Genomic DNA, 25,426 nt, shown 5'->3' with positions numbered 1-25,426 from the left:
GGAGAATCAACCTAGATATGGCTATCAACAGACAGATAAGGAAAATGTGGTACTATATATTATTGAATATTATTCAACTGTAAAGAAAAGTGAAATCTTGAAACTTCCAGAAAAAAATGGATGGAGTTATAAAATATACTGAGTTCACCCAAACTCAGAAAAGAATCACATGAGCTTCCTCATATGCAAATCCAAGCCTACAGTGTAGATGAAAATTGTGTGTGTTTGTGTGTGTGTTTGTGTGTGTGTTTATGTGTGTGTGTGTGTATAGTGTAGCATTTATAAAGGAGACCCAGGGAGGCCGTAGATGATGAAGACGATCCTCACATGGGCAAAGAGAACACTCATCAGAAAACATAAAGCTATTTTTCCCAGTTCCCCCCCCCCCTTTTTTTCTTTTTTATGACGGACCTGTCTATAAACATAATTGGTAGAGAAATTAGAAAAATCCTTTGTGGAGTGCCATTGTTTGCAAATGGCCCTTCCAATCTGAGTGTAGAAGTCCGCAGAGCTGCATAGAGCTCAGGACTGCCCAAGTGCTTGAGTGACCACCTTAAACCAGCTGTTTTTGTGAGTTAATTAGAATAAAGTGATTTTGATATAAAATTGTAAAAAAGTTTGGTACTTGGGCAGTGCAACTCTCATTTTACTCCCATGATACCAAGGGCCTTTCTGTAGCGTCCGTGATTGACATGGGCTTTCTTATATGAGTCCCTTAGCTTACACTTAGCACCAAGAGAAACAAGAGGAGTCTTGGTGAAACACTGCCTGTTAAGACATTCACTGTTTCTATGTGGGCAACTTCTCCTAGCAGCTCAGGCTGGGACTTGAACTTGGCTACCTCTGTCTCTGGTTCTTCTTCCTCTAACTGGGATGCAGCTTTTCCATGGCACAGCAGAGGGACAATGGTTAGGCATCAGTCTCACTACCTGGGATGCTGCTTACCCATGGCACAGTGGAGGGACTATGATTAGGCATCAGTGCCACTGCCCCATTCAGACGCGTGGCCCAAGACAGCTGTTTATTCATCCAAGTTGCTTTTGTGACAGCATGACTAATAACTACTAGGACTAGCCGCAGCATTAAATGCGTGACATTGGGTAGAGAGGGAGAAGATACCTCAGTTGGTAAAGTACTTGCCATGCAAGCATGAGGACCTGTGTCCAATATCTAGCATCTACATAAGAAAGCCAGGCTGGCCGGGCGTGGTGGCGCACGCCTTTAATCCCAGCACTCGGGAGGCAGAGGAAGGCGGATTTCTGAGTTCGAGGCCAGCCTGGTCTACAAAGTGAGCTCCAGGACAGCCAGGACTATACAGAGAAACCCTGTCTCGAAAAAAACCAAAAAAAAAAAAAAAAAAAAAGAAAAGAAAGCCAGGCTGGGGAAGCAGAGACAGGTCATACCCTCGGGGGCTCACTGATCAATCAGCCTANGGTCATACCCTCGGGGGCTCACTGATCAATCAGCCTAGCCTAACTGACAAACTCCAGGCCAATGAAGGACCCTGTCTCAAAAAAAAAAAAAAAAATCAATACGAGTAGTCATAGCCTCCATGTGCAGGAGTAGCTGTGTACAGGCACCTCCTGCCCACATGGGCATCCACATGAACACACACATACCTGCAAACTGGGTATAGAGGCAAGTGCCCTGGAGGCTGAAGCAGGAGGATTGCCTGAGCCCAGGAAGCTGGACAACAGAGCAAGACTCTGCTTTTCAAAGTTAAGCTTTTAGAGAAATAGGTGGAAGGGAGAGGGTGGGTGGGTTGGGAGATCAAGAGTTCCCTTGAAACCTTCCTAAGGAACATGGGCTAGGGCAGGTAAGGGGCTGGTGACCGAGTATGGGTGCGTGTGCTTCTGGGCAGGCTGTGTGTTAGTGAGCATGGTGTAGGTCTCAGGAGGCACACTAGGAAAGATCTGGAAGTCTCTGGGGTTTCCAGAGGCAGTGCCAGGAAGCACACTTCCAAGGAATCCTGTATCTTCCGAGCTTGCTAAGTTTTGACTACGTTGTAGCTGTGGCCCAGAAAATTTGATCCCTGGACCTTTGATTTTGGAGTTGACTCCATCTATCTGGATTTTTTTTTTTTCCCAACAGGGTAGCAGTTTGATAAACTTGTATTCTAAAGATCTGCTTTTCCATTCCTCCTAAAGCCAGTGAAAAAGGTTGGCACGAGAAACAAAAGCGGAATGGGTGTTTGAACATGTAACACTTGCTGTACCTGTTAGTAAGGACTTGTATTTAATTAATAGACTTAAGAGTCAAATTGCCTTGTAAAATGGGCGATTAAATGTCTCATGGCATGGGAAGGACACTGATTTCAGCAGACACCTGTTGCAGCTCACTCTCTACTCCTTGCTTTGTAAAGTCCAAGGGACAGAGTTGAATTAGGAATGCTTCTGCTCTCAGAGTCTTCACCCAGATCGAGCTCAGGAAGCCAGTAGGAGGTATGAGCAAAAACCAGAACAGCAAGGGGGAAGCCTGACCTGGCAGGGGTGGCTTGTGAAGAAGCCAGAATTCTTAACAGCTTAGCTTAGTTTTAATGGATTTTTTTTTTCAAGGTACCTGGCCTTGAACCCAGGGCCTCGTGCATGCTAGGTGAGTGCTCTGTCATGTGCTGGGACACACCAGTGAACATAAATAATGTTTTGCCACCGTCACCTTATTTGCCTGCCATTGGTAAAATGTGACAGCATCATTTTTGTCAAAGGTCTTTCCAACCCTTGATGCACTCGAGGGCTGTGATGCTACCTGCATAGCTCGCATAGGGCCACTCGGTGCCAGGATATCCGGAGATGATATAGGCATGATCCCAGTGATTTGAAGATTGCCTAATGAAAGGGAAGCGAGAGTAAGCCAGAGCATCCACGATGTTGAAACACAATAAGGAATTCAGCGTGAGTGGATCTGGTCTTCAGAAAGAGGATGGGGCGGAGCTTGAGGAATTGAGGTTCAGTCTCCACTAAGTCCTTGAGTAGAGCATAAAGCACATCAAATAGACTTCTCAAGGGGTGAGCGTGTTTGAAAAGTTCTGATCAAAACAATTGTTTGGCAAGTATGTATGCCTTTTGTTTGTTTGTTTGTTTCCAGCAACGCAGTTTTAAAAATTTGAGTGAAAAGCATTCCTCACATCAAGTTTGGCAAATCAACTGGAAAGATGAAAGAGGAACGGGGAGTGGGGGAAGGGGAGAAAGAATGAGCATAGCGCCACCTGCTGTTCAGCTCCAAACATTTTTTATTTAATGAAAGCTTTCTCCCAACCGTGTTTTTTTGCTTTGAGTGCTTTTAAATCTTCGTTTATTTCTTTTTAAATATGGCCACTTCATGTGCTCACAGAGCAATCTGATTATTTTAGTGTTAAAGGGAAAGGTATCACATCAGATCAGATGCTTTGATCACGGTTTTACCAAAGGCTTCTTTCTTAAATGGTTTTTTTTCCCCTCATCCTTTTTGCACATCAGAGATGTGTGAGTTAATTACTTGAGCCTTATAGCCACACTTCTCATAGCCTAATTGCTTCATCATTTCCGCTCTTCTGCTTCTGAATTATTCAAAAGAAGTAAGTGTGTGTGCGGCTTTTGTGTCTCTCTCATCTGAAGCATCATAGCGTTGAACATTAATTTTGCATCCTGACAACTCCGTGGTCGGTAGAGAAGTTTGAGTGTACCAGCTTAAAGTACAAGTTTTCACAATAGATAGAAACTCTTTTTTTTTTTTTTTTTTTTTTAAATCCCAAGGAAAGCCTCCATGCTTGAAAACTGCACTCTCTTCTTGGGTGAATTTGCCTAGACCACTTCCTATATCCGAAGCATCCTTGATATGCAGGGCAGGAAGCACCCACAGCGACCTGAGCGCCTACAGCAGTGACTGTAAGTCAGACTGATGTCACCTTTTGTGGGTGGTTGAGACAGTAGACATAGGCAAAGCCAGTGGTCCACAAATAATTAATTTTGTCTCTGTATCTTAGTGGGAATTTTACACATTGTTTCTTTGTAATTACTCAGAAGGTTTGACCTGGAAACAAGTTTTTAGGAATAGATTTCTTTGAATGAACCTCCCGGGAACCCTGAAATGGTTATGTATATCTGGCAGGTGCTATATAAAGGAACTGAAAGTACATTATTCGAGCTGACATGTTTGCCGGGCTGTTTGGAAAAGAATAGTGGCTGGGGCTCTTGTAATCCAGCTTGAGATCAGGAAAACCATCACTGTGGTTTGGTTTGGTTTGGTTTTCTAAAGAGTGTCTTGTGGAAGTGCTTTGTAAACTTCCGCTTTAGATGCCAGCTGCAGGGTGGTACAAACTATACAGCTTTAAGTTTAATCATAAATAAGTTAAACTCAGGGGAATACTCTGAAAGTTTTTGTACATTCCATTTTCTTCATGTCGAGTGAGCAAAGAAGCTAAGCTCTTTTTTCCCCCCAAAAGACTTCTCCCCCTTTATTCAAAAGATGCATTCAGAAGAGAGCTTTTTGTTTTGTTTCCCCCCTTCTCAAATTTCCTCATGAAATAATCCATGAATGAGTTAAGACAAACAACTTTGGAGGGCCCACTGTGCCTAGGATCCTAATAGGTACAGGGAGGGATATAGGTGACAGAGAAATAGCCTTATGAATAATAAAAAGCAGCGGAGGAGAAAGAGACAGATGATATACATTTGTGAGGAAGAGTTGGAGATGTGAGCTCTTTGCTTTACAAATGTATGTCTTTTGTGTGTGTGGGTGGGGTGGAGGTGGGGAATGGGGCCAGAGTCATCAAACTCTTTGGGTGTAGACCAGCAACAGAGCTACCATACTCATACATGCTCCATTACTCCACTGCTTCCACCCCAAAACCTTGGTCTTTACCTTGGACTTTTAGGAGACTTAACTGGAGGCTCAGAGACTATTACCAGATCAAAGTCACACAGCAAGTATGTGACAGGATGGATCATAGACAATAGGCATTGAGTTAATGGCAAAGGACCCATTTCAGACAGGTCACTGAATGCAGAGGCTGGTCTCATAGGCACATAGTATCTGCGTAGTGGCACTTGACAAATACTAGAGTATGTTACTTAAAATTAAAGAGGGTTATTATTTTTGTATGTATTTATTGTTTGAAATTTTAAAGGGGTGGGGGAAAACCCCAAAGGGTTTATGCTAACAGGTAATTAATTCTCTGTGAACCTGAAAATATGACTAGCATTTGTTGTTATTGTGAATTCGGCTCCCATCTAGACTTCTTTGTCCTAAAGTGCAAATTAAAACAAAAACAAAACAAAACAAACCACCCTGATAGAATCACCAGAAAACCCTGAAAGCCATAATGATGGAGTTTGTGACGCTCGGAGCAGACACATTCCATAATATCACACTCTGGGTTTTCTGTCGAACAGCCATGTTGAACTGGCCACTGCCCCAGTAGCCTGTCTGACCCTGCCAAGGAGGTTTCAAAATGCCTTTGTCCTTTCTTTTTGTCTGTTAACAAAAGGGTTTCCCCGTGTACCCGCAGAGCCTGTCTAGTGGCCACGCATGCCCCTTACAGATTAAGCATGCACGTCTGCGAGTCTTTCTTAGTCTGTCGTGCAGCTGGTTTAATCTGTTCCGTGTAGTGCCTGGCGGCTTACAGTTCTCCCCCTCCCCATTCTAATTGACTGGGAGCAAGCATGAGGGATGCATGAACATGGCTGCAGCTTTTCCTGCCTGAGCTTGCTTTGTTCCTTTTTAAATGACTATACCAGGAGGATTTCGCAGTTGTACAGAAACTGATATTTCTTCAACGATCTTTATCAATTCTACACTCACACCCCCGGCTGGCTTAGAAAGGCAGTACGATGCTACCTTACTGGCACTGCTTGTCGTGGGATCCTACAGCTTTTGTATAATTCCTTTGTTAGCCACGCTTACTAGGAAAAAAAGTAGGTCGACGGTTTCTCATTTGATTCTTTGTTTTGTAAGCATGCTTAAATTTTTATTAAATAAATTGATTTCTAGGCCCGCTTGGTTATTAGCTTTGTTGTTGCTTGCAATTTATGTTGACTGTGGTGTTTCGTGGTTGTATTTATATATATTTAAGATGTGAATGGATCTGTTGGGAACCAATTTTATTGTGTGTTTTCTGGGTTTGGGGGCTTAAACCAATTATAATTCAGCTTATCAATGTTCTTGGTATGATGTTATCCTATTACCAAAGACCATTTGATGATTTAATTTCTGATTTAAAGGCTGTTTGATGATTTAATTTCTGACTAAATACTGTTTGGAGTGTGTGATTGGCAGATGTAGAAAAATATTTCCTTAGAATTTAAATGAAAGGGTCAGATTTTTTTTTCTTCAGTTATAATTAATATACGATTCACATAATAGTATTAAATGTGTATGCGTTTTTTTTTAAACTGCCTTAAGATATGAAAAAAATCATTTTGAACCAAAATCATCTTGCTGCTGTTATGGAGGGGTCCCTTAATCTTTAGCTGGCATATCATGACTGACAGCTCCAACACTGGAGCCTCTATGAGGGGGCTACCCTTGCCTCCTTTGCCTCCTTTTGCTTTGTGATGTTGCATTGTTAGTGGTGTCTGTTAAGAAATCCACAGCACAGTGCTGTTGGGAAATTGGCATCTGGCCCTTGGCCCTTGGGGATCCTTAGAAACAATGTTTCCGAGTTATAAGTTGGTTGAAAGGAGGTGTATACGACAATTTTTCTTATATCTGAGGGTTTCTCAGGTTTTATTTTTTTAATGAGTACATAGGAAAAATTAGTGTAAAGATATCCGTGTAAAGATTGTGCAGTGGTTTTCTGTACCAAATGAGAGAGATCATTGTGCAACTTGGAAGCAGGTCTTGAGAAAGTAGTTTTGCCACATTAGCAGGACTATGGAGACCAGAGATTTCCTTCCCCTTTCCCTTTGGCCACAAAAGCATGTTTATTTTTGAGGACAGATGGTGTGTGGCAATGGCAGAGATGCAAACCAAAGCTGTTTGCTTGCACTCTATCTGCAATAGGAGATCCGAAAGACTAAATAAAGAAATGGGCCATCCTCTCCTGCACTTGGGTGGCAGCCTGGCTGACAGGAAGTGACAGGAAAGGGTACACTCACCTGGGGCTTGTTCTGGTTTCTATTAAACCTGATGAACGGAAAGGGAGACGTGGACCACGGTCAGCATCCTCCCAGCCGTATGCACCTGACACCTTTTTTTCACTGCAGTACCATGGTGCCGCCCCGTCTCTTGGAAGGAAAGCAACTAAGTGGGCAGAAAGGATGAGTCTTCCCGACACTCAGTTTTGTTTCTCTTGTGGCAAAAATGGTTAGTGAGTATGGTCATATCCGTCAACACCGGGCAGTCGATAAGAACTGGCTGCCTCCAGGCTCAGAGAAAAAGGGTTTTTGACTAGTGATGTCTGACACAGGTGAATAGAGAGAGGTGGGCAGCGGATAGTGCTGTCTCCGTCTTCTAAGGCATGCTAGAGTGCATACCCTCTGAAGGGATTACTTCTGGGGGAAATATTCAGATAACTCTCAGTCTTGCCTGCTCTCTTTCACTATCTCTATGTGGGGCATATGAGACATTCTTGTGATTTCTGCTTTTGAACTTTAGACGTCCGTGATTTGACTTAAAGCCAGGTAGGCAGATGATCGGGAGCAGAGCAGAGCAGAGCGTTAAGCTGATTTACAAAGAGTTTCAGAAATCAGAGTTTTTATTTCTGTGCAGATACAGGGAGTTTAATAAAAAAACAAAAACTCATTTAACTAGATGCCAGAATGTATTAAGACATGCTAGCTCACAAGCCAACGTTGAGACCGAAGAGAGAAACTCTTTAGAGTGGGCAAATTCCTTCTTCTGCTTAGATTTTTCTGAAACGTTCAATGCATTCTCTCTCCACGTCCTGTCTTCTCCGTTTCTTATTCCACTTGCAACATTTCCTGGGCTGGGGATATGAAAATAGGGATTTTAGAAAAACCCGTTGTAGCATAACCAAGAGACCATTGGAATAGGCAGCTCCGAGTGAGGCAACAGTTGGAAATCGACAGGATTCTGGGCCAGCCACAATGGTAGGAGCTGAGTGGGAAGGAAGGAGAAACGCTTCGAGGGCCTCCCGCCTCATTGTAGTAGTCAGTCAGTCGTCCTCGTCTTTTTTATTTTATTAGATATTTTCTTTATTTACATTTCAAATGCTATCCCAAAAGTTCCCTGTACCCTTCCCCTGCCCTGCCCCCCTACCCACCTGCTCCCACTTCTTGGCCCTGGCGTAGTCAGTCTTCAAGTTGGAACTTAGTGAAAAGCAGTGTGCCAGCCAAGAGGAATGTGCTTAGAAAATGGAGAGAATATTTACATGTTAGGTCATAAAGGTGTGTTCAGCTTATTACAGCTGGTAAAGTTGGGTGATCATACAATGGATAATCATGGAGTATGAATATTTAACACATATTTCATATAAATATGTAAATGTAAATATATATACATATATATGTGTACACACACACACTACACACATATGTATCTGAGCCCAGTGTCTCTTATCCTTGAGATATGAATATTGATGCTGGTGTGTTCAGAAGTTGATGGAATCTGGTGCTAGATCTATTGCCATAGTGAGCCCTCGAGAGAACCACTCAGGTAGATTTCTTCCAAGCCGGTGTCTACTGTGGTATGAGGCCAGTAGCTGGGGGCCTCCTTCATGTCAGTGAGGAATTCGTTCACTAAGTTCTTTGTAAGCGAGAGCCCTTTGTGAGTAAGGCTCAAAAAAGTGAAGCATGCATCCAGACTTAGGGGGAATCTTATATCCTGTTCATAAGCTAAGCTGGGTTTCATTTTTCAAAGTTAGAACAATTGACTTACCTCGCTGCTGAGTGTAACCAAAGTTGCTCTAAGAAGAGCAAGTCTAAAATCCAACTGTAATAACAAAAGGGACTCCCTTGGATTGGATCCAAGTCAGTTAAACACCTACTGCAATCCAATGCCCACATATCATATCTAAAAATACACACTCTGAAAGGTTAGTGCCATTGTTCCATGCGTCCTTTAGAATGTTGGACCACCGTGTCCGCTAACATCCTGCCAAGTTTAGAAAGCCCTATTCCCTAAGTTCTAAGCAAGGTGAGAATCAGAAATCAGGACAGGAACTAGGCAGAAGCTTGCTAGCAGGAGGGTGGATTTGTGTTGATCTAATATTAGGAATGTCGTCCAGGTATAAGGGGAGTTAACAGATGGCTCAGTGCACAGATGCTGGGTAAGGGCCAGGACAGCCTCTGTGTGTGTGTGTGGGGGGGGGGGGGGGGGGGGGGGGGCATGTGTGTGGGCATTGTTGGTGGGGATGAGGTCATTTAGCCTAGTGAAAAACATCTATGTTCATGTTGATAATTTGTGAACAAAAGGCATGTATGAAGTTGGTAATTTATACTCTTGCTTCACAGTGCATAGACTGAAATCAAAGCGATACAGGGATGCTAACATGGCTCCTGAACCAGGGTGACACATAATTCATTCATGTGGGGCATTCTATACCAGAAAGAAATTATGATTTATTTATTATATGGTAGATTAAAAGTAGATGCCTAGAATTATGTGTTGGCCGAAATTAGGTCAGGTTCTTTAGTGTCTTTAGGAAATTTTGTGTTTTCTTATAGGTGGTTTTCATTACTTAGGTGAGAGTCTTTTTGTGTTTTTTCAGTTTGAGGTTGAGGACCTGTGTAACAGAGTGGATGCTGACAGTCTAGCTCTGAAATACCAGATCTTACTCTTGAAGCCACTGAGGATTTTGTCTGATTGTTTTTCTTTCTTTTTTTTTTTTTTTACTTCATTAGCATTGGCTGCTTACAGTCTGTGTCATCTTCCTTGAGAGGAATGCTTCTTACCTGTGTATGTACTAGGAATGTTTACTAGGCAGCATGGGCGGCCATTTATCTTCCACCTCTCTGGAATAAAATGCCAAGCTGGAAATGTGCATAAATTGCCCAGGAACAAAATGTATTTTTTGTTTGTTTGTTTTTGCTTTTGCATTCTGGGAACATTTATTTTGCATACTTGAGGCCAGTAACTGCCTCTGCATTCTTGGTACTTGGTAATTGTTATCAAATTGTAGTCTCTTTGGAACAAATATTAGGGGCTGCTATTGTATTTATATACTAAATAAGATGTTCTTTTCCATTTCGTTATAGGTGGTCATGCTGCCATCAACAAATATGAAGAGAAACCTCCCAAACAAGCATTTCAGAATGGGTCAGGACCCTTGTATCTGAAGCCTTTGGTACCCAGGGCTCACTCGCACTTGCTCAAAACTTCTCCAAAAGGTATTGTCTTCATTGTGATTAGAAGGAATACTTTTAAACTCGTTGGCTTTCAGGAGGTTAAATTTTGACAAGTAGGCTTATGGTACATTTAACAATTATATATTTAAACACTGGGTGTGAGTAAGAAAATAAAATAAATGTTAACAATGAGATGTTCTTACTCCCCAAGAATTCCAAATTCTATAGACAGATGGAGCCCAATAGTAAAAATCAACAGGTAGAGGTGACTCAGCGGTTAAGAGCACTGACTGGTCTCGCAAAGGACCCAGGTTCAATTCTGAGCACCCATATAGTGGCTAACAACCATCTGTAATTCCAGTTCCGGGGAATCTGATACTCTTTCTCTTGGGCTGCACTGATACCCCCCCCACACACACACACACAAAACACCCATCTCATAAAATAAGAAATAAATTTCAGAAACTAGCTGGTAGAGCAGAGATGTCCAGAGACAATAACGAGAAGAACTGGTGTTCAGGTCTTCTAGGATAACCTTCTAGATGAAAGAGAGAAACAAGGGGCATGTCTTATTTCATCTCTATGCTTGTGGTTCATGTCTGTTACCTGTTTGCCTTGTTTAAGACCATGGTCTTTTTCTGCTTTGCTCCCAGCCATTTGTGCCTGATCCTTTTGTATCGTTCACCTTGCACTCGATGCGGCTGCTGAGAGAACAGGCAGTGTGTGGCATATACAGTGTCACCACAAAGCCTTGTCACAGCCAAGTCTGGCAAAGCTCTGCTCATAGGTCCTTGAAAGCTCGCTTTTCTGGAAGAATGATTGAGCCCTATAATATATCAGAAAATTGAAAAAGCAGTCACCAGCCACAATGCCTCCCCCTCTGTGTTCTCTCTTTGTTATGTATGGATGCTGGCATATGTATAAAAGATCATGTGGTAACTTGAGGCTGCTGACCTAGTCTACATTTAGTGATGCTTTTTCCTTCCTTCCTTTGTTTTTTTTTTTTTTTTTTTTTTTTTTTTTTTTTTTTTTTTTTTTTTTTTTTTTAAGATTTATTTATTTTATGTATATGAGTACACTGTAGCTGTCTTCAGACATACCAGAAGAGGGCATCGGATCTTGTTATGGATGGTTGTGAACTACCATATGGTTGCTGGGATTTGAACTCGGAACCTCTGGGAGAGCAATCAGTGCTCTTAACTGCTGAGCTGTTTCTCCAGCCCACTTTTTTCTTTCTACTGGGTTAAAGGATAAAAGCAAAAATACAGGGTGGGTCGAATCCTGTTGGGGGAAGATTATTTACTGTGCCATTAGGGTCTTATTTGTCTTACACACAGCTCTGAGGCATCAGATTGTCCCCTGCTAAGATGGCGGTAATATCCGAAACTGAAGTTTTTATCATGATTTAAAAACCCCATACTACCCCCACAGTAACTAAAAATAAACCCTGTTCATGGAGCTTTGATCTTGAGGTGATTTTCAGAGAATTAGAGACCCCCACCAATGACTGCAAAACAGGACATGCCAATCTCCTGAAAGCCCTAAGGTTGACATATGCATCTTGTGGAGGTCTCTTTATGATGGCTACATACTTATAAAGGGAGATGATCTTCTCTCTAAAATCCTGCAGATGGTCTCTGGCTGTTCCAACCAGCTTTCTTCCTCTTCCTCCTCTTCCTCCTCTTCCTCCTCTTCCTCCTCTCCCTCCTCTCCCTCCTCTCCCTCTCCCTCCTCCTCCTCCTCCTCTTCCTCCCCTTCCTCCCCTTCCTCCTCTTCCTCCTCCTCCTTCTCCTCCTCCTCCTCCTTCTAAAATATTTTATTTATTTATTTATTTATTTATTTATTTATTTATTTATTTATTTATTTATTATATGTAAGTACACTGTCTTCAGACACTCCAGAAGAGGGCATCAGATTTCATTATGGTTGGTTGTGAGCCACCATGTGGTTGCTGGGATTTGAACTCAGGAGCAGTCGGCGCTCTTAACCGCTGAGCCATCTCACCAGCCCTCCAACCAGTCTTCTACAGGTGGTTAGTCACTTGATGAGCATTGGATATCTTGCACGGGTGCTTATAGCTCTTCCAATGTCTACCTGTATAGTTCCTGGCTGCATTTTCTATTGCATCAGTTTGGAGAAATATCTCCAGTGTATTCTTCTTCACAGCTGAATAGAAGTCAGGCCCTTGGGAGGGTACACACCAGCATCCCTCTTTCACAAAGTGTAGCCTGTTTCCTGTGTGCAGTAGAACAGTGAAAGCACAAGCAGTGAAAGACAGGCCTCCTTTTGGCTGGAGTATAGTTCAATGGTGGAGTGTTCTCCCAACCTGTGGGCCCTGGATTCAGACACTAGAATAAACAATAAATAAATTAATTAAAATTTAAAATGAGCTTTAATCGTCCTTGACTACAAAATATACCATGCTTTGTCTTTTTAAAATTGACGCTGTGTTTTTGATGATTAATTCTTACCAGTCTTACTACTAACAAATTAGATACTATATTATCTATATTTGAAAACGTGTACTTGATCAAGTTGCTTATATGTTGGAATTTTCTCAGTGGATAACTGTAACCTAAAATTTAGAGGTTAAAGGAGGACTTTTAGAAAATGAAATCACTGTTATTTACAAGATAGCTAGAGATTTGCGTAGCATTTCCAATAAAGTGTGTGTTTATGTTTCTGTCCCGTTCTAGGTCCTTCAAGGAAGAGTCTATTTACAGCTTTTAATTCAGGTAAGTGGCCACTTTATGAATATATTAAAATATTTTTATCTGAAAAGTAATGATTAAACATACTGAAATTTATTTGTAATTACTTTTACTGGTATAGTTCTAAGTCAAAATTCAGAATTTGAGGTGTAACTAGCTGCTATGACATGGGCATTTGGGCAGCGTGATTTGTTGAGCCATCTAACACAGAAGATGACATTTTATTATACAGATCAAATTAGCTTAAACTGATTTTTAAAATATGGTTCATGTGAAATAAAACTGGATACTTCTCTAAATGTCTTTAATTGTAAAATGGTCTTAAGATGTAATTTTTAAGGTATTGTACTAACTCAACAGTTTTCTATGTTTCTGACTTCCCCCATACACATTCTTGGTTGGACATCTGTTTCTAAGGCAGCCTATAACTTAAAGCCATTCAACTACACTGACTGTCTAATACTTCCTTTGGGGGATCTAAAGATCTTGTAAAACGTATTCTTGACGTTTCTGTGTATGACATGCAGGACTGTATGCAGCCAGCCACGCGCTGCCTACAGGTTCTCATTTTTTTATTGCAGCGCTAGTACAAGTCACACGGCTCCCATTGCACATCACAACAGAAAGCCAGAAAAAAGAAAGGCCACGTCACAGCGTGTAAAGTCTCTGTTGTTATACAGGCTCTCACACTGTCAGCACAGAATTCAGCCATGAGCTGTGGGTTCCTCCCCGGCTGTACGCATGTCAGTCATTCTCACAACTCTAGGTGGGCCTGGAATTAGTTTGAGCCTACTGAGGGAACCTTACCCTGTGTGGCTTTGGAAGCAAACCTGCTTGGAACTATTGACATTCCCTTTTGTTACATGCCGCGGTGTGATCAGGTTTAATGCGTCACCCAGTATAAGTGTGATAGCATTGAGCCTCTTGGATATTCGAGTTGGTTCTCTGTCACATTCACAGTGATTACATTATGAACTGTTTTGCAATCATTGCTGTCAACGTTTGGGTAGTTTTCTCGTGACAGCTACTTCAGAGTGGAACACACATGCGTTGTATAGTTGCTTGGATAATCATATTATTTTCAAAAAGCTTCATACTAGTTTCTGATATGATCCACAATATAGAAGCACTGGCCATACGCTGGCCAATCTCTGAATGATTGATTGATTGATTGATTTTTAAGTTATTTTACATATTTTATTTAATGTTGTAAAGACTATTTTTTAAATGTGTGTTTTGCCTGAATGTCTGCCAGTGTACCACATGCATTCAGTGCCCTGGAAGGCCAAAGAACAGTGTCAGATCCCCTGGATCTGAAGTTACAGTTGTGAGCTCCTATGTAGGTTCTGGGAACTGAACCCTGTTCCTCAGTAATGCTCTAAATCTGTGAGCTACCTCTCCAGCCCCTGGTTGAGGGTTTTTTTCGGGAGGGGGTGGGGGGGGCAGTGTATGAAATAATATTTGAAAATTTCCATCATTATTTTAGTTTAACGGTTATTGTAAAGAAATTCTGTTACCTCTGGAGACAATGAAGAAGCTGTGACCTTGTGCGGCTCGGACGTTGGTGTAAATCTTGGTTCTCCTCCTCTCTATTTCCGTCCTGACCTCTGGCTACTTGCTAAGCCTCTCCAGGGCTTGAGTTTCTCGTCTGGCTGCACGGGAATGTTCACGAGATAAATCCCAGTGTGGGAATGGGTTTGACCGTGTAGACTATTTTCATCCCAGGCTCTCACATGGTAGCTGCCCCTGCTGCTACTGATAGCGAGGCTAACAGTACTTCTTGTCGATCGCTTTTCATGGCTTTACATTGAAGGCGCCTCCCCAACCCCACCCTGATGTGTTCTAGGAAACCCTCAAAGCAAGTGGGGAAACCCACTGAGGCTATGAACCACCTTCCAGAGGTCTAGCCGGTGTGGTTTATTTAAAGGGTATTACACTATGAAATTCTAGGCAACACTGGCTCTAAATAAAACGTGCCTGCTGTTTATGAGGAAGTTGTCATACCCACAGCATTTCCCGTGGCTCCGACACTCATAGTTGCTCTTTGGGATATCTCACGCACCCCAAGCTGTGTTTACCCAGTCCGTGAACTCCTTTATAGATCATCCCTGTCAGGTGCCATGGTGTCTGCCCTGGGAGCAGGAACACATCTGCTCCATCTGTGCCATTTCGTAAACATGGCCTGGGGTCGTGTGGCTTTCTACATCTACTTTCTCCAATGTCGGGAGGTGGTTGAGAGCTGCAGACCTACTCTGGGGAGGAGATGAGATGCCGCCACACTGTGCACCTGCTGTCTTTCCTTCTTACACATTGGTGATCTCAACTTTGCTCTCGTGTTGAAAGAGCTGATGCCATTTGGATACATGGAAAATTTGGTACTGAGCGTTACAAAGAATGGATCACTTGGTGAATCCCACTGCAACAGTGGCTACCTTTTTGGCTGAGAACTAGATCTCTTCACCCAGGGCACATGAATGTGTTCTACACAGAAAATTTGTAAGTGTAGAAATGAAAAAAAAAGCACCATGAATATAGACCTGAGTATAGAAGGCCTTCCAGTAACATGCATATAACAATAGAGATTAATAATTGTGACAGCACATGGTTTGAGCTTCGTTTTGTTAAATCATTACAAACAGTAGTAAGAACAAAGCCAGACAATGTTACCACATTTGCTCTGTGTAGCACTCTCGAAAACTAGCCAGACAGAACCAGCCTCACAGTAGATGCTAAAAGGGCCTATTGTCTTGAGTCACCTCTGTCAACATCCTTGTTGCATTTTTTTTAACTGAAAAAGAGAAGTCACTATGTGAAATTCATGGGGAACCAAATAAGAGTCCAAGGTAGCCAAAAACAATCTTGTGGGCGGAAAAACAAAGGCGAAGGTACCATAATTCTTGCTTTCAAGTCTGTAATTAAAACAGTCTGAAATGGGTATGAAGGTAGATACATAAACCGATGCAATGAATGGGACAGCCCAGAAACAAACCTGTGGACTTACAGTCCGCTGAACCTGGCAAGACTGACAAAAATACCAAGCAGAACCATCCTCTCTCCAAGAGATAGCGTGAGGAGAATTAGATGTCTGTGGGTGCAGCGAACTCCAGCCTTCATCTCACCTCATACAGTAAACAACTCAAAATGAATTAAAATAAGACTCGAAGCCCAAAAACCTCAGGAGGAGAGGCAGAAGGGGAGAGTTTCATGGCTTTGTCATTGTCCGTGATTTCTTAGATTGATACAGAAGCCTGTGGCAAGCAACATTGGACACGTGGGACTCCCCAACTCTTCTGCTTAGCCAGGGTGACCGTCGGTAGCATGGTAGGTGGCCTACGAGATGAAGGGACTGTCTAGAAGCCATATCCCAATAAGGGCTGATTTACCAAACAGGAGTCAGGGTGTGCAGCATTCTCACCATAACTGATGTAAGAATAGCTTACATATCTGTAGATAAAGAAAATGTGGTGTATCTATACAATGGAGTATTAGTCACCGTACGATACAAGCAAAGTAAATGGGGCAAAGGAGATGGCTGGGTGGTAAAGGTACTTGCTGTGAAACCATAGGACTGCTGTTATCTGTAATCTGCTGTTGGGGGATGGAAGTTGGGAGGGGAGACACAGAGTCTCTGCAGACTCGTGTGGCCAAGGTACCCTGGTGAATGAAGCCGAAAGGGTAACAGACTATCCCAAACAATAGATGTCAAAAGTCTGATAACTGACGGTTTTCCCCTAGCCTCTCCACGCACAGTGTGGCACATGTGGCACTCACAAGCACGATCGCACGGACATACAAGCACAGAAGGGAGAAAGGAGTCTTGCTGACTCCGATTACATTTGGTATCTAAAGCTGTGGGACTCGTAGCAGCATAATGTGTAATGGCTTCTCAGCACTGGTGCTGCTGGCCAGGAAATGGGAAGATGCTGTTGAGAGATTTCAGTTTTGAAAGATCAGGATGTTGTTACAACACGTACAGTTCCGGCAGTTAACAGTAAGTAGCATAGGCTTAAAATGTGTTGAGGGTAGATATTGTGTTCTTGCTATAATGAACAGAGATGGCACACACAACAAACAACAACAACAACAACAAAACCAAGAAACCAAAAGACTCAGCACTACCAAAAGCCATCTAAAGTCTAATCCTTCTGAATGGCTCCACCTTATGTAACCAACCAAACTTTGCCTCACTGGTTTTCTGTGGCCTTTGCCTTATGCCGATCCTTATGAGGACGTTACAAAGTAACAGCAGACACCTTTCCTCTTTGTTGCACTCATGCCAGGTGGCCACAAGGGGGCAGATGATGGTTGGGAAAGAACTGAAGCTCAGCCCTTTGAAGCTTGTACCTAAGCACATTTTGTTGGTTGGGAGGAGGTTTTTTTTTTTTTTTTTTTTTAACACACAGGAGCTACATTTGGTTTCCTTTACACTGATATTATTTGCATTATTCCAGCTTCTTTCTGCACTTAGGGAAAACGGCTAATAGTTAATGTGCCTAGGATAGGTAATGATAGTGGAGTTCAAATAAACTTTTCCTATCTTAAATGTATTTATTTTAAATTTATTTTATTCTATGTGTGTGGGCATTTTGCTTACATGCTTGTCTGTGTATCACGTGTATGCATCATGCCTGAAAGGGTGGGACTGGAGATGATTGTAAGCTGTCACGTGGGTGCTGGGAACTGAACACGGGTCCTCTGGAAATCTAGCCATTACCTGCCAAGCCTTCTCTTAAGCCCCTTAAAATGAAATTTTTAGTAAATGTACCTGATTGGTGAGTGGATTGGTTATTTCTTCCTTTGGGTAGTGTAAGCTAGTGGATTTGTGACAGAATTGTTTACTATTAACAAAAAGAACCCCAACCCCTGAAAAAAGAGCCCACCCAGAAACCAAAAACGGACTATGTTGACAGTGGTGTGTCTATTTTTGACACCAATCTTATTTCTCATTCAGTTTATAATTTTGAGTCTCACTGATACCTTTTTAAACATAATTTTGATAGCATAGGGAGAGCTTGTGGTGTTTTGTTTTTAATATTCAGAATTTGGGGACAGGTGTTTTTAACGGTTTTAAAAATAACAACCTGTGATCTAACAGAGGAAATCAAAGCTGGAAGGAAGGTCTGTTTCTTTGACTCTTAATTCAGTGGTGTGACCCTCTGATGGGGATCGCCAAAGACCATGGGAAAACGTTAAGATTCATAACAGTAGCAAACTTAACAGTTATCGAGTAGCAATGAAAACCGTTTTATGGTTTGGGGGGGCCCAGCATGAGGAACTGTATCAAGCTACAGTAATTCCATTGTTGTTGCCAGTTCTGTTACCAGGGAACGAACAGTTCAGGAGGTTGGTTGGGTGTGGGTGTGCTCGCTCAGCCCCACAGTGACCCTCTGTGGGTTGCCATCCTCTGACAGGACAGGGCATGGGGTGCGAGCAAGGGGGTGAGTTGCTTCAGTTCTCCTCTTCTCCTGTCCCCTGGATTCTCAGATGCTGTGTGGGATTTCTGAAAGAAGAACCGCTTTCTGTGGGTTTTAACATTTAATGAGCTGTTGATGGTGTAAGGTTCGCTGCCTTGTGATATTGTTTACCGAGTCTCAGAAGCAGCAGACCTGGTACAGGTCTAACTTTTCGTTTTGAGTGTGGCTCTCAATACATGAGAATTAGAGTTGAAAATTTGACAACCTGTCATTAGCACAGTAAAAAAAAACAAAACAAAAAAAAACTGTTTATTTTAAAGATTGGAAGTATTTGTTGCTTGAGGGTTTCATTCTCTTGGCTTGTTTTTCATCCAAGTAATCAGGTTTATGTATATCTAGGTAAAACACCTGGGGAAGTGCCCAGTGATAATAGTGTGAAGCTGTGCAGTTAAAAAGCAATGGAATCAGCTCACAGATTGCTCTCATGAAGTCTTATTTATTTCTTTATTTAGCCTAGCTAATAAATAGACATTAGGCATGTGAGGTGGTTTATTTCATTTCGCCCTGTTCCAAATAGTGACAGGACCTGCGACATCATTGGCTGTTACATAAAGCTCCTGAGACCACCCACTTTCTCCTCCCCTTTCCATCCCTGCTGGGAACCACAACAACCCGTGGCATGCACAGTGTGATGTAACTCAGGCTGCTTGCTTCCGGAGCTGCTCCTCACAGATCCTGCTCAGACGAAGGGCATTGTTTGTTAGCAACATCTGGGAGAGCAAACGGAAGCCTGGAGCCCTGGGATAGCTAACTCTAGCTCCCCCACACCCCCCACCCAATCTGGGTGGCCTGGCATTAGCATGTAAGCTTGTTTTTCTCTGGCTGTATCTCTTGGCCTGGAAGAACCCCGAGTTGCCAAGAGACACAGTATGTGATGGTCCCTGGAAAAGCTGCTTCCCCTGCGAAGTTCTCCCACTGGCTTCGAAGACATGCTGTTGTCTCCCAAATTCTCCTTATCCACCATCCACGTCCGCCTAACCGCCAAAGGACTGCTTCGAAACCTCCGTCTTCCTTCGGGACTCAGGAAAAACACTGTCATTTTCCACACAGGTTGGTCCTGCACAGGTCTGCTCAGCACCGCAGCAGAGGGGAGGGATATGCTGATGAACTTGCTCATGCTTCTCAGATTTCTATGGAGACAGATAATTGTCTCTCCTAAAGCCCTCTTTAAGGAGAGGCTTGACTGGTTACAAGGAGCGGTTCTCTCTTGTGTTGGGCAGGAGGGTCCTTTAGTTGTGTGCCGGCAGCAGTAGGCTTGTCTGTGTTTACAGATGCAGGGTGGTTGCCTTGGAACTTTCTGGCGCTCTCCTCTCCCACCAAATCTGTTAAAAGAAAAAAAAAAAAACAAACTGAACACCTGTTAATTCACATCTGTCTTCAAATGATTTTTGGAAATAGGCTATGAGCACATTGGGACAGGATTTCTCTTTGCACTGAGAAAGGAGCTGTGTTTTTGTGTGGTTTTGTTTTGCACTTTTGCAGATTCTCACTAGAATGGATAGGGTATAGGAAAAGAGCCTCACATTGCAAACATCCCTAAAATCACCCCAATGCCGGTAAGTGGACCACACATTTAGTTTTCTAAGTCTTCCTAGCCCAAACACTTGTGGTCATAGAATATTGCTGCTGATGTTTGTGTACGACACTGCTGCTGCTGCCGCCGCCGCCTTTCATTCTGTGCCCAACTTGAGACACTCCTGGTGTGTCTGTCCCTTCAGGCATCTGCAAGCTGGTCTGCCTGTGGTGAATTAGATTGATTTCATTGTGTGATGGCCTAAGTCTCCTTATGCTTGATTGGGGCTGCTGGCTTGCTTCGTGGGCATGCATGAATTTTCTGTGCCACGCATGTGTTTCCTGTGTACCTCTTGTTTTTCAGTTGGCTCTTCACTGTCCCTGGTGATTTTTTTTTTTTTAATTCGGCTGACAGCTTTTCATTTTCCCAGAGGCATCTGCCTTCCCTGCGGGATAATCTTGATATATTTTTTTTCTCCCCAGCTTCCCTTCTTCAGTTCATAACTCCCCTTGGCCTGGCATTTGCGTTGGCTGGCCTTTCCTTCTAGCTCTCATGGCTGAAGGTAAATGAACAGAGCTGGGGCCATGCCCAATCCAAATGCCGCTGTGATTCCCTTCAGCCCTAAAATAAAAGTTGAGGGCCAGTGGGGGAGCTCAGTGGATGCTGAGGCCTTGGCTTTAATTGCCTGTACCCTCAAAATAGAAATACATTACAAATATATAAAAAGGTTAAAAAAGTGTGCTCTATTATTATTACTATTATTATTATTAATTTTTTTCATATAATTTTCACCCTATTATTTCTCAGCCTCCCCAGTTCATCCCACCTCCCTATGTATACAAACAAGAGTGCTTTATGTTAATAATTTCCATGTTCCAATATACAAGCAACTTTCAATATTAATTTTTAAAACTAATGCAGGGCCTGCTCTAAGGTAAAAGACAGGGGAAATTTCTGAAGAATAAATTTTCATAATAAAATCAGAAAAAAGAAGGTCTGAGGGCACTGTGTCATCCAAAAGTGGCTCTTTGTGCCCCGGACTCTGCCCTCTCTCAGTGTTGTGGAGCCTTGGTTACCTTTCCTATGGTAGGTTAGCCAGGCACAAACCTATGGAAGTCTTTCATAGCCTCACACAGACTTGGGAGGTTGGTATCTGTTTTAGTTGCTGGCCTTTGTAAGGTTAATACATCTTTGAGTTTCATGGTTCCCTACTTCCTCCTCCTCTGGGTGGAGGAGGTGCTGGGGATGGAACTGGGTCTGCTGCATGTTTGGCTGGTGCTCTACACACCCAGCCTTTATTCCGGCCGTCTTAACAGTGCGAACCATTGCTGAGTGGACAGTGGTTTATTTGTTCCACTTGCTGATGGCTTAACGTTTGTTTGTCTGTAGTATTCTTGTGAAGCAGGTAGTCTGAGCAAAAGACATAAGGCTTTAAAGACCAGAGTTTGTCTAATAGTGGTGTTTTCATCACATATTATTTTCTGAGTTTATATTAGTATTCTAAAATCCTTTTGCTGAGAGTCATAATGTTTAGACCTAGAACACACTTAGCAGTGAGCGTGCACCGTATTTTACACCGGAAAGTCTGCAGCCCGGACACATGAACTAACTTGCCCAAGAGCACACAGTAAGTAGAGATGGGAACACAACCTCTGACCTCTGTTTAGAATTTTTTACCTTAAAGATTTTTTTTTCTCCAGCTGTGACTGCTGCTCTAACTCTCGGCACCAGAAGCCAGGGAGGATGGTGAAACAAGTTTGTTAAGTTTCTCTGAAGAGGCTGAGGCTGAGGAATGGACTCACCCAGTTCCTGCAGTGTTTCCCACACAAACATAAAGACCAGGCTTCCATCCCTAGCACCCATACAAAACTTAGGTGTAGTGGGGTGGCCTGGGCTGGGGAGGCTGGTGCAGGAGGATTCCTGGGGTTGGCTGGTCAGCCAGTCGAGCCAAATTGGTGAGCTTTAACCTCAGGGAGAGACCCTGTTTACAAAAATAAGGTGGAGAGGTAATGCAAAAGGCCTGTGAGGGTGACATCTGGCCTCTCTACCACAAAGCTCACTAGTGCATGTATGCACACATAGGCACATAGGGTAGAACCAAAGTATTGTAAAAACAATAAGTGGCATTTTTAAAAAAGACTACTTAAAGAATTTAATTCTAATAATTTTAGTTGTCCCTAGTAAGTCTCTTTAGAGTTCATCAGCATCCTATCATTTTAAGGTCAGAGACATTTTCTAAAACTTGGTTGAAGACCTCATTGCTCTTGGCTTTATCTAATTAGACTTGTGAGCACTGACAGGTTTATATCCCTAGTCCAGGAAGTTCTGTTGGTTGCCTTAGTGATGGGGCTCCTGACCTGGATTCCAAGAGTACCAGGAAAAGATGGCGTTGGTTCTACCAGTAACTTAGCCTATGATCGTCTTCGCTTCACAGGGCCATGTTCTGTTCTCCAGTCTCTGGGCCTCAGATGCCACGAACCTCCCCAGCACTGGGCTGCACTACTGCACTTGGAAATTAATCTCAACTACCACCCTCCCAAGTCCCATTAACCCTCCTGGCTTAGTTCCCTTTATGACATCATGTTCTTATCTGGTCACCAAACATGACTCATTTTATTATTCATCCTCAGTGATCCACAACAATTGGTTATAAAAACTCGAGACCCCACCCTTGGAGGTGATCCTCGTTTTCACTCCGACTGCCCTCCCTCAGGAACTTAGGGTGAAACTTGCTCTTCTGTGGGGTGAGGATGGGGCTTGGGATGGGACCTGGGACCACCTGCATCCTAGGCAGGTGCCTCGCCATTGAGCTGCTATCCCGCACTGGCTCCCGTTAGTGAGACAGTAGCAAAAGACTTGACAGTGACCGGTCCGTGCAGCTAACAAGGGGTGAGAGCTTTCTGGAAGGCTTCCTATTGGCTTAATGCCACCAGCTTTTCCTCTGACTCTAACCTGCTTCTCACATTGCAAGATCAATTCTCAATGTCTCATATAAGTATCTGTTGGGCACGTGCCATATGCCAGACACAAGGCTTGGTACTGAGAAGATAGCCAGGATTAAGTCCCACCACAGCCTTCCTCAAACCCATAATTGGGCAGGAGGCAGCTAACCATGCTAGGGTGTGGCCTGGGCCCTCGGGCAGCTCTTGGCACCTTTATCCTGGTGTTTCATGCATGCCTTCCATATAAAGAGAACAGCGTGAAAAGCTGAGAGAGGTGAGGACAGGTGGCTCTTTCAAAGGAAAAAAAAGTGCAATATCTCCGAGAAAACAGTGAGAGCAAATAGGTGAGAGAGGGAGGCTGGGAAAGGAGCCTTGTTCAGAGCCTGGTACAAGGGCACAGGCCACTATGCATTGTGGTACGTTGTTACTGACAGGTGTGTCACTGAATCAAGATGTCACTGTTTTCTGTAAGGGCTGGAAGAAGGAAGGCCGTCCTGTAGCGATCTTGTGTGACGCATGGGTGAAGACTGTCAGGATCAGGAAGCAATCCTGAAAGTCTGGTATGACCTCGCTAATTGTCTTGAGTTTCTGTCAAGAGTTATTTCTTGACAAGAGTATTAAGCTAAGCCAAGTGTATTTTCAGTTTTTTATCACAGTACACCAGGTAGGTCCCAGTTTTATGATGGCGCCGAGAGGGTAAAGGAAATACACTTCTGAGTATAACCACTCCTTCCCTCTCAGTTCAGCTTTCCTTCTAAGCTGGAAGTAAACGGATGAGTTTATAAAAAGATAATGAGAGGGGGGAAATGTTCTATGGCGGTGTAGTCGGGTGTGGGGGAAGAGGATGCCTCCGTGGGTCCATGGTGAGGCGCCCCTTCCCTCCCCCCCCACCCCCCCGAGGGACCAGCCACAGGAAGATATAGTATAGAATAGGGTTTATTAAGGGCATGGGGAGGGGACTTAAGAGGGTAGTAGAGGCAGAGAAAGAGAGGGAGGGAGGAAGGAAGAGAGAGAAAAGAGAAGAGAGAAGTAGGCCATGAGCAGGTGGAGAGAGAGGGGAAGGGAAAAGAGGCAAGAGCAAGAGAGCAAGAAGGGGTCAAGCCGCCCCTTTTATAGTGAGTCAGGCATACCTGGCTATTGCCAGGTAACTGTGGAGCAGGGCTTAGACTGAACGCTAGCAGAAATCCATATTCATTATTCCAGGTTGTATATCTTAATCCTCAAATACTCTGACTCGAGTAAAGGCAGTTAATTACCCTAAGAATTTTGGGTTGTTTTTGCTGAGCTACTGAGATTAAAAGTGATTGTTGTTGTGCCAATAGCAGTTTCCTTCTGATTGAAACACTCCCTCCAGCGGGGAAGCTCTTTAAGACTCAGGAAGTCCCTGAAACTGACCAGATGGCACTAGGCTTCCTCCCCCCCCCCCCCCAGCAGTTAGGACTCCTCAGACCTCTCAGAAAAGCAGAGCTGCCTGCTGACCAGGCAATGAGCATCTGGTTGCCAGCTTTTATCAGCTTTTATCTGGGATGGGCTTTTGGTAATGTGGCTGTCTTTGAGTCATTTCTGCTCCTGTAAGTAGCTCCTTTCACCCATACTCCTGTAAGTAACCCCGATAAAACTCATCTGTGCACTGAGTTGAACTTTGGTGGTGTTCTCAATTTGATCCATTGTTGGTGCCCTGTCTGGGGTAAGTAGATGCTTGTTGATGTCTCCCCAGGAATAATGCCTTACAACATTTAGGCAAGTCTGAGAATGTGGTTGTAGTAGTATACCTGCCTAATGTGCAAAGCCCTGAGTTTGATCCCAGAATCTGAGTAAAAGGGGGGGGGGGTGGCGTATAGCTTAACAAGGGAAGGAAGTTCTGAAGATCCAAGCAGTATTAGAACAACGTGCCTGCAGCAGTAGTATAGAGCTGTTTGTGAATGTGAATTCACCGCATGTGAATGAAATCTATTCAATTACAGTAAAATTCATCAAACTACATTCTTATATTTGAGGGTTACTTCGGAGACTTCTTTTAGAATTGCTCTAGGCCTGGAAACCAGACAGTGTAAGAAGTGACACACTTCCTCCTGAGGCAGAGCTGTGCTGTCTGTGGCTCTGAAGCCAGGATGGGCGTCTTTGCTTTTTCCTTAGCTCCCTTCCTTATGGGTGCCCGCCTCAGGCTGAAAGCAAAGGAAACGGGGTGGGGTTCGGGGTGGGGGGTGGGGGGCAAGTCCTTTAAGCTCCAGTCTTAGTCACATGGCTAAGATCTTAGAAAGAGAGAGGCTGAGAAACTGAGTGTTTGAGTTCTGTAGTTCCTGAAGTACACATAAGTCTGTCTGTCCTCCAAAAAGGAGGGGCAGTTATCCCTCAGAGGCTGTCACTGGAGTTAGGAATGAAGGCGAGAGTATTTTTTAACAAATGGAGTCTATAACAGACCTTGCGGTTTTGGTTTTGGTTTTTTGTTTTCTTTTTAAATCTGAAATAAGACAAATTAGTTTGGGTGCTGATTATAAATACTTGTAATAATTCCACTTGTTTTTAGTTTGCTTTTCTTTTTTTTTTTTTTTTTTTTTTTTTT

The 25,426-nt window shown here is 43.2% G+C and overlaps 1 protein-coding gene across 6 annotated transcripts in view; it reads left to right on the top strand.

Annotated features, from left to right (window-relative positions):
* The window catches only part of Mtus1 (microtubule associated scaffold protein 1), a 143,338-nt gene that overhangs the window by 72,279 nt on the left and 45,633 nt on the right, over positions 1 to 25,426 (top strand). For 3 of the 6 annotated variants that reach the window (XM_029480460.1, XM_021170971.2, XM_021170972.2), the window contains exons 4-6: positions 3,732 to 3,863; positions 10,134 to 10,265; positions 12,920 to 12,958. In XM_029480460.1, coding sequence (XP_029336320.1) covers positions 3,732 to 3,863; positions 10,134 to 10,265; positions 12,920 to 12,958 — 303 coding nt within the window. Of the gene's footprint in view, positions 1 to 3,731; positions 3,864 to 5,648; positions 5,892 to 10,133; positions 10,266 to 12,919; positions 12,959 to 18,770; positions 19,459 to 25,426 lie in introns of those variants that run through there. The other 3 variants (XM_029480461.1, XM_021170973.2, XM_021170975.2) reach the window with 3 other exon arrangements.

The sequence above is a fragment of the Mus caroli genome, chromosome 8 (assembly GCF_900094665.2).
Source record: "Mus caroli chromosome 8, CAROLI_EIJ_v1.1, whole genome shotgun sequence".
Taxonomy (NCBI): domain Eukaryota; kingdom Metazoa; phylum Chordata; class Mammalia; order Rodentia; family Muridae; genus Mus; species Mus caroli.
Note: the sequence above shows the minus strand (reverse complement) of the source record. Positions and strands in the feature narration are given on the sequence as shown.